This window comes from Microtus ochrogaster, chromosome 4, assembly GCF_000317375.1.
Source record: "Microtus ochrogaster isolate Prairie Vole_2 chromosome 4, MicOch1.0, whole genome shotgun sequence".
In the NCBI taxonomy this organism is placed as follows: domain Eukaryota; kingdom Metazoa; phylum Chordata; class Mammalia; order Rodentia; family Cricetidae; genus Microtus; species Microtus ochrogaster.
The window spans coordinates 40,193,345-40,202,927 of NC_022011.1; the positions used below are offsets into that span (position 1 = coordinate 40,193,345).

At 53.3% G+C, this 9,583-nt stretch overlaps 1 protein-coding gene across 1 annotated transcript in view; it reads right to left on the reverse strand.

Annotated features, from left to right (window-relative positions):
* Window positions 1-9,583, reverse strand: part of Ptgs1 (prostaglandin-endoperoxide synthase 1) — a 20,949-nt gene that overhangs the window by 10,602 nt on the left and 764 nt on the right. The window contains exons 3-7 of the mRNA XM_005345963.3: window positions 3,117-3,233; window positions 2,640-2,780; window positions 2,320-2,463; window positions 695-876; window positions 526-609 (exon numbers count right to left, since the gene is read on the reverse strand). Of these exons, the coding sequence (XP_005346020.1) occupies window positions 526-609; window positions 695-876; window positions 2,320-2,463; window positions 2,640-2,780; window positions 3,117-3,233 (668 nt within the window). The remainder of the gene's footprint in view (window positions 1-525; window positions 610-694; window positions 877-2,319; window positions 2,464-2,639; window positions 2,781-3,116; window positions 3,234-9,583) is intronic.

Genomic DNA, 9,583 nt, shown 5'->3' on the forward strand with positions numbered 1-9,583 from the left:
CGACATTCATGTGTGTGACCCCCTGACTGACTGTGGGCCCCCATACCCTAACATTCATGTACATGACCCCTGATGAATTTTGGGCCCCCATACCCTGACATTCATGTACATGACCCCTGATGGACTATGGTTTCTTGATGACTGGGCCTATAGCTAAGACGGACACTGCTCATCACTGCACAAGTCCCATCATGGTGCCCATTCCACAAAGTAAGTCAGCAAAATGAGTGAAAGCATCTCTGGGAGACTATGGAAGGTTATGGGAGGCCAAGGGAGGCCATGGGGAGTCATTGGAAGCATGGGAGGCCATAGGAGCCATGGAAAGCCATAGGGGGATATGGAAATCCATTGGGGGCCATGGAAAGCCATGGGGATTGTGGGAGGCTCTGGGAGGCCATGGGGAGGCCATGGGAGGCCGTGGGGAGGCCATGGGAGGCCATGCCTGTTCTTTATTTGCTTTTTGCCCTGTTAGCTTCTCCCAGCCTTTGATCTCTGCCCCACTCCCCATCCCCAAGTCAACGCTACCTGGTACTTGAGTTTCCCATCCTTGAAGAGACGCAGGTGATACTGCCGTTCCAAATTATCTCCATAAATGTGGCCAAGGTCTATCTGAGGACGGAGAAAGGTTCACTCAGATCACCTGGATTCTGGTCATAGCCTGCAAGTATCATTGAGGTCCCGCCTGCACACTCACTCCGTGGCCCAAGGCCTTGGTAAAGCCAGGGCCCATCTTCCCAGAGGTCTTGAAGAACTGGTGAGTGAAGTGTTGTGCAAAAAAGGCAAACAAGATGTTGGTTCCCTGGGGGGCTGGGATGAACTTCCTTCTCAGCAGCAGTCGCTGGGCCAGGAGCTGAACATCCGGCAACTGCTTCTTCCCTGGTTAGGGGGGTGGAAAAGAACAGTAGACACCTAGGTCCCACTTGTCTGCCTGCCCTGGGGACCACTGAGCTCCCAGAAGTCCCCAGGCAAACTATCCCAAGCAGGAAGGTCAGAGCATCCTCCTAGGACCTGTCCTCTCTCCCCACAGGTAGCCTGAACCTGCTCTACTGAAAGACCTTGACGTATTTGCCAAGGAAATGACTGACATTTGGAATTTGTTTTAAAATTTCCTACCAAGAGCCAGGTATGGTGGTGGACGTCAGCACTCGGGAGGCTAAGGCAAAAGCATCTTCAATTAAAGGCCTGCATGGGGTATGCAGGGAGACTGTATCCTGAAATCATACAGGGGTCCAGGCAGATGGCTCAGCAGATAAAAATGCCTGCCACAGAAGCCTAACCACCTGAGTTCACACCCCCAAGCCCCGAATCATCAGTCACACGTGGTGTTAAAGTTCCTCATGCTGTTGGCTCTATCCCCAGAGAGAGAAGCATCTGCAGAAGGGATCTTGGCATTTCTGTGAAAACCATAGGGAGGTGCCTCCTGCTGGCAACCAGGAGTCCTGGGTCTTCCTGGATTTGCTCTACGTCTTTGGCCAAGTAGCTCTCCCTGAGCCTCAGTTTCCCTGGCTGAGCCATGTGTGAAGGAGGGACTGGACCTGGACGAATTGAACGACTGTCTAACTTGACTGCTGAGGCATCACTGAGACCACAGAGCTATGGAAGGGGATGGCAGTCAGAAGGATGGGGTTGGACATAGGGAGGGACTTCATTGTTAGGGGTTCACGAGGTGGGAGTAGGAAGGAAGGAGGGTGGATGCAGAGTTCACACACATCTCAGGAGACTTCTTTCCAGCCAGGCTTCTTGTGTTCTCTCTGCTCTTGTCCTCCCCAAGATCTTAGCATACAGACTCCACCTTCACTTAAGTCATCTGAGTCTTTAAAGGCAACTCAGATCTTGGGGTCCCCCTCCCTGCCACTTGTATTTTATTTTTGGTTCTGAAAAGCCTCTTTCCTGGAATTGATTGCTGAACCTGGGGAGGCTGGGTGGAGAGGAAGTGAAGGGATGGACAGTTGGCCTGATGTGACCATTTCCTGGTGGCCTTTTCTGGCCTCAGTTTCCCTACCTGCACAGTGGGTGTGATGAACGGGCTCTTCCCTCCCTTCTGCAGAAATGGAAGGCCAGTGGCAGATCCTCTTTTCCTAGCATCTAGAAGCTCACACAGATTGGTGGAAAGGGGAGGCTCATCTGGGAGAATCTGCCTCTGACTTTCCTTGTCACCCTAGACAAGAACCTTAGCTGCCTTCTCTGTTCCCCTCCTTGGTCCTAAACATGTCAACTGTCTTGCCTTGATCCACCCATTTATGGAATCAGTAACGGCTCTTCTGCCTGCTTTGCCCTGAAGAGGAGAACTCAGGTCAGCTCCTGACCGCTGCCCCTTACCTTTGGTCCCCATGGGTGTGGGGCAGTCTTTGGGTACGGAGGGCAGAACTCGAGTGTAGTAGCTCACATTGGAGAAGGACTCCCAGCTGATATAGTCATGTGCTAAGTTGTAGGTCGGAGGGCTGGGGATAAGGTTGGACCGTACTGCAGATCAAAAACAATGGTGACAAGGCTATCCCCCTCCCACTCCACCTCCCTGCCTCCTCCCATGCAGGGCCTTGGAAGTTTCTCCACCCACTGTTTGTATCAGCTGCCAAGAATCCCACGAACTGGGGTGATTCCTTGTTCCCCAGATTAGAGGGACCCAGCCCCATACCCACCTGTGAGTATCAGTCGCATGAGTGTTTCCCTGATGAAGGAGGCATTCACAAACTCCCAGAACCAGCGCCCATGTGTCAGCAGGAAGTGGGTGAATGAGGGGCTGGGCCGCAGGAAATTTCGCAGCCAGGTCCAGAGCTCAGCTGCAGGGACAGTGGGGGTCACTGAGTCCATCCTTTCTGATAAGACCAGAGCTACCCACGGTGAGAGGATAGGGACCAAACAGGAATCTATAGGCAGCACCCTTAGGAGTGATGACACACGAAAGAGCCAGGACCCAAAATGAGGACGGGGGACAGGGAACATGGAGAAGAAGTACCACCGAGTGGATGAACCAAGAAAAGAGCCCCATGGAAGCCATGTTTGAGCAGGGTCAAAGCCAAACAGGCAAAGGAAGCCATGGCCAGAAAGGAAGGCAGGTGTAGGGTAGAGAGGAAGATCCAGAGGAGCAGGAGAGAGGGGCCTGAGGCCTAGCTCACGGATGGTGCAGTTGGGGCCCGAGTAGCCCGTCTGAGTACAGTCACACTGGTAGCGGTCGAGACCGAAGCGAACACAGACACCCTGGTTCTGACACGGATAGTAACAACAGGGATTGACTGTGGATGAGAAACAAGAATTAGGGATACCCTCAAGTAACCCCCGATCCCACCCAATCCCTGAGTGTGGAGAAAGGGCACAGAGGCAACTCTGTCCCAAATGACATCTGAACTCTCTCTGACCAACCCCACTCCAGCACCAAAGACATAAACTCCCATCCCCTGCCCTGGACCTCCAGACTAGCCCATGCTCAGGGCCCAGGGGAAAGGCCCCCTCCCTCCCTGTTGCCAGGGGTCAGGGGAAGAGTGCAGGCCCAAGCAGTTGATACTGAGCCTGGGAAGTTGGGAAGCAGCTGATAAGACAACATACTGTGAGCTTCTGAGAGCTCACTTCCTGCCCCATCAGAGCCAAGTGGCAAGGGTATGTGTGGGGGCTTCAGAAAGGAGACAAGAGTGTGGGAGGGTTTCTCTCAGATGAGCCTCCCCCTCCCCACCAATCTGTGTGAGCTTCTAGATGCTAGGAAAAGAGGATCTGCCACTGGCCTTCCATTTCTGCAGAAGGGAGGGAAGAGCCCGTTCATCATACCCACTGTGCAGGTAGGGAAACTGAGGCCAGAAAAGGCCACCAGGAAATGGTCACATCAGGCCAACTGTCCATCCCTTCACTTCCTCTCCACCCAGCCTCCCCAGGTTCAGCAATCAATTCCAGGAAAGAGGCTTTTCAGAACCAAGGATAAAGTACAAGTGGCAGGGAGGGGGACCCCAAGATCTGAGTTGCCTTTAAAGACTCAGATGACTTAAGTGAAGGTGGAGTCTGTATGCTAAGATCTTGGGGAGGACAAGAGCAGAGAGAACACAAGAATCCTGGCTGGAAAGAAGTCTCCTGAGATGTGTGTGAACTCTGCATCCACCCTCCTTCCTTCCTACTCCCACCTCGTGAACCCCTAACAATGAAGTCCCTCCCTATGTCCAACCCCATCCTTCTGACTGCCATCCCCTTCCATAGCTCTGTGGTCTCAGTGATGCCTCAGCAGTCAAGTTAGACAGTCGTTCAATTCGTCCAGGTCCAGTCCCTCCTTCACACATGGCTCAGCCAGGGAAACTGAGGCTCAGGGAGAGCTACTTGGCCAAAGACGTAGAGCAAAGCCAGGCAGACCCAGGACTCCTGGTTGCCAGCAGAAGGCACCTCCCTATGGTTTTCACAGAAATGCCAAGATCCCTTCTGCAGATGCTTCTCTCTCTCTGGGCATGGATTGCATGAGAAACTTTGGCACCATGTGTGACTGATGATTAGCGGTTAGAGGGTGGAAAAAAGTCAGAGCAGCCTGGCGTGAACGAGCCACTCATCAAAGAGATCCACATCAGAGAACCTCCCCCGAGCAGGGCCTAGCCCTCCAGCCTGTGTCCACAGCTCACAGCCGCCATGGTGCAGTACTCTCCGGGCACCAGGAACCTCCAGGTGCCCCCAGAGCCACCATCACCACACACACACCCCAGCAAAACTAGTACAGGCCATGCAAATAGTTTTGCTTAAGCCCCGGTGACTTTGATAAACCCCACAATGACATTCTTGTGATCTCTGGCAGGAGTTTGGAAGAGAGAGGCCAAGGGGAAGAGGAAGAAACAAAAAGGCCTTACCAAGCTGCCACAAGCAGACCTGGTAAGCAAGACTCAGGTACTGCAGACCTGACAGGACCCCAGCTCTCCACATCCTTGGATGTTCCCAAGCTAGTCACAGCCCCCAGAAAAACCAAAGGGGCCTGAATCCACCTCCAGCCTGACAGGGCTGAAGCTTTTCCCATCATCATTTGCTCGAGTGCAGCTCACGTGCCACGTGCCACGAGCAGAGTGGGGCTCTGCCATAGCGCTCTCCCGCCTAGCGTGTCTTACCCCTCAGAAGAAACAGGGGACAGGCCCAGGCCTCCTCTGGGCTTCAGTTTTCGACTTCTACCTCCGCAGGAGTCTCAAAAGGTCCTGAAGCTCAAAGGGGCTGAGCAACCCCCCTCCTGCCACCACCCTTACCTAGGCTATACTTCTCACATCTCCCAGCGCTCCCCAAAGAAGCCTGCTCTGCCTCCTGCCCAAGCTTCACCAAGTCCCCACTGTTAAGTCCTCCTTGCCCTTCCTGCTGTCTCTTCTCTACCCTGAGGGAGGGGCACACCTTCCCAGACATCTACCTCCCTACTGGGTTGGGCTCACAGCCTGGGTTTGGCCTAGTGCAGGCTGGACAACCACTGGAGACCAGAGCTTAACAAGTGTGTGTAGAACTAATAAAATGGCCTGATGAGCCTCGCCGTTCCCTGCTGGGCAGAGACATTTTTCCTCCTGCTGCAGCAGGGTTTGCTCCAACTAACCAGAGACTCCTGCAGCACCATGTCCTGCCTCAAGCCAAAAGAGGTCCCTCCCTCCCAAACAGACTGTGGCCCTTTTCCCTCACTCCTCCCCACTCTCTTTCCATTAACACCAAGTTCCCCTCGGCAGGAAAAGTCCTCTTGAGCAGGGACAACAGTGTGTGCAGAAAGGAGACCGGGTGCCACTTTGCCATGGCAACTGTGGCAGTCATGCTGGGAGAAACTGGGGCCGTCACTGACCAAGTCCATGACCTCACACCCCCAGGGTGTATTTGTCTTCCAGACCCAGTAGGAAGATGGGCGAGACTCCTATTGCGCAATGAGGAAATCGAGGATCAGAGAAGGCAAGAGGCTTACACTCAAGCCCCATCGCCTCCAGGCAGCAGAACCAAAAGGTTCATCTCCTTCCCTTTCCCTGCCCAACTCCTCCTAGGGATGTCTGGGACTTGATTTTGGGGAGAGGCACGGCAGAGTCACAATGATCCATAGGCCATGGATGTTGCTGCTTCTTCAAAGTGACCTTTGCAAGTCCCAAGTGAATATGGAAGCCTAGGGTCTCTGCCTCCTGCTATGAGCAGACCGCCAGTCATTCAACAGGAGGTTGTCCTCTCAGTATGACTTCATACTTGCAGGATTCCATGGCAACCCAGTCCTCCGCCTACCAGAGGGGACCACTCTACCGAGACCACCCATCTTTCTTCATGGAGTTAAGGAGCCATCAGAGAGAACTGGGAGGGGCAGGCACCCACTCTGATTTACTTCAAGTGACCCACACTCAAGCACAAATCAGCCACCAAAGAAGAACACAGAAAAGATGAACTCAGAACTGATGCTGTTCCTGGCTGTAGGGCCGTGTCTGCCCATCTGTCTCATAAGCAGATAGAGTGGGTATCTCAGAGGATGCGTCCCTGACTCCCTGCCCGCCCCATACTCTAGAGGAAGCCAAGCTGTTCCTCTAGATTATTCCCCTCATTCTCCTGCCCTCAACACAACTCTGCAACTGTTGTCACTCAGTGCCTGACACTGTGCCTGCAAGACACAGAGACCTGAAGGCCGAAGCAGTCAACCCGTGTCCCCACAGATAACCACAACCAGGATCTCCCGGCTCTAAAACCCATCCATGGATTTGAGTACGATATCCTCCAGCCCAAAAGCCGGGACTCTGGACTTAAAGGCAAGCAGGGCAGGGGACAGGTATGGCTGGGAACACCAAGCCCTCCCGGATGTGGAGGCAGCATCAGATAGAAAAGGCTGTGCCCAAAGCCTCTAAGAATAATATTTATAGAAGCTGGGGGTGGAGGAGCTGGCAGCCACGGGGAAAGCAAGCCTGAGTAGGCAGATCCAGGCCCTGTGCCTCCAAGGCAGGCCCAAGCAGCAGCCTGCAGCAAGAAAGAAAGGCCCCTTGGGGTCCCCAGACCAGCTGGGACCGAAGACAGGAGCAGCCAAGGAAAACAGAGGGAGGCTTTGGCATGTACTAAAGTCTCACTCCACATGCAGGAGTTAGCTGGCCTCAAGCTCCTCAACCTGGCTCACAGCTCTACTCACCAGGTCATACCCTCTCCTTAGGTAGGCATGGGGCACCTAAATGGTCCTGGCATTATAGTGCAGGCCTTTTTTCTTTCTTTTTTTTTTTTTTTTTTTTTTTTTACAGGGTTTCTCTGTGTAACAGTCATAGTTGTCCTGGAACTCACTTTGTAGACCAGGCTAGCCTCGAACTCACAGAGATCAACCTGCATCTGCCTCCCGAGTGCTGGTATTAAAGGCATGTGCCACCAACACCCAGCAAAATGTTGGTGACTTTTTTGTTTGTTTGTTTTTGGATTTTGTTGTTGTTGTTTGTTTTTTGAGACAGGGTTTCTCTGTAGGTTTGGAGCCTGTCCTAGAACTTGCTCTGTAGACCAAGCTGGCCTCGAACTCACATAGATCCACCTGCATCTGCCTTCTGAGTGCTGGGATTAAAGGCGCACGCCACCACCTCCCTAAAGCACACGCCTTTAATCCCAGCACTCAGGAGGCAGAAACAGATGGATCTCTGTGAGTTTAAGGCCAGCCTGGTTTACACAGTGAGTTCCAGGACAGCCAGGGCTACATTAGACCCACACACACATCTGTGTGCACGCATACATGCACATATACATGTACACACTAATGCACACACATACACACACACACACACATACATGCACATGCTGTGGAAAGGAAGCATTTGAAGACTGTGGGTCCCCAGCACTGTCTTGAGCTCCAAACAAGGGCACTATCTTTCCCCAATCCATGGCAGAGGCCTCCTTCCCACAAACTGTCTGCAGCCTTGCACTCCAGACAGGTGCCCAAGCAGTTTGAGCCTCTATTTACAGCACACTTGGGATCAGACAGGCACCCACCTTTCCTGTCCTATCCTTAAACCTTGCAGGGGTCTGTGTCAGGCTTCTTGGTCTCCAGGCTTACCCCAGAATTGTTCCTTATTGTCACATCCCCCCAGGGACCCTGTATTCACAAGCTCTCCTGTCCAACACCTGCCTGCTGTACCGCTCCCTACGGCTTTCTGTCAGAAAGACCCTCACAGAACGCCAGCAGAAGCAGTCTCCCCCTCCCACCACCTCCTTTCCTTCAAAGTCTTATTGAAATAAATGCCACCTCCTTCAGAAAACCCCCCTATTCCTCCCATGTGGACAGATCTTCCCTCCTTGACGTCCTTTGCTTCTCTCATCCTTAGCCATTGCCCTCGCTTGCCTCCTTACGTAACTATCCCTTGGCATCTGTCTCCTCCATCAGACTGTGAGCTCCAGTGTGCCCTGGACACCTACATCACTCCACATCAGACTGTGAGCTCCAGGGTGCCCTGGACACCTACAACACTCCACATCAGACTGTGAGCTCCAGTGTGCCCTGGACACCTACAACACTCCACATCAGACTGTGAGCTCCAGTGTCGCCCTGGACACCTACATCACTCCACATCAGACTGTGAGCTCCACTGGGCTCTGTGTCACCAGGGTCCCAGCCAAAAGCTGGCACAGAAGAAGCCTGTGGAATGCAAAAATTCCACTATAGCACATGCACTGTGGGCATATGCAGAAGAGATTCTATGGCTCAAATCACGGCTCAGGTACTCTGTGCAGCTCAGGTCACCAGGTCATGCCTGCTCCGTAGCCAAAGAGAGCCAAAACCAGGGACTGGAGGTTGAGCACTGTGGATTTCCCAGCAGACCCTTGCCCTCCAAGCTAAACTCCAACCCCTCCTTCCCAGGCATCATAAGCAAGGAAGACAGGTGAGCCGGCACCAGGTACTCAGGGGCCCAGATGAGGTCAGATGAGAGCTGGACTCATCCTGACATTGATAGTTCAGGCCCAGGACCAGCATAGCCAGCTCACTGCAATCCCCAACAAGACACCCCACTTCCTGAGTTCTCTTCTATGAAATAGGTCTAACACATCTGCCCTGCAGGCCTCTGTGAACACCAAAGAAAAATCCACCAGAGTTGAACTCGGTAAGCTGCAGTGTGGGGTCAGAAACGTGCCCTCCCAAAACCCAGGCTTGTAGGGAGCTGGCTATCTCCATCCTTGCTCAGGTTTCCCTAATTCTCCTCACACAAACAAACCCTCTCCCCCAGGAAGCTTGTCCTGACTCCCCATCCACTCAGATTCTGCTCTTCCCTCCTCGGAGCTCCAACTCCCAGGAGCATCCAGCAGAAAGTCGAAACTCCTACTTCCTCCCTTCCCTGCATCCAAACTAAGGAGAGAGAGGAAGAAAAGGTAGGAGGGGGGAGGGGAGAGGGACTGAGGTGGAGGGTGAATTTTTTCTTTCCTGGAACCTGGTACTGGCCTGGAGGCGGAATCAAGGACAGAACTTCAGGGGACCTGACTTTTGGTCCCCTTCACAAACAAACTAGAAGGGTCTCTGGGCCATTGCAGATATTGGGAAGTTCTGGATTAGGCTAGTTCTGAGTTCACACTACTGAGCCTCAGTTTCCTCATCAGTGTGTGTCCACCTCCCTATTCCCAGGATGCTGGCGTCCCACCCCAGCCCCTCTCTCTACCAATGGGGGGGGGGGGGGGGGGG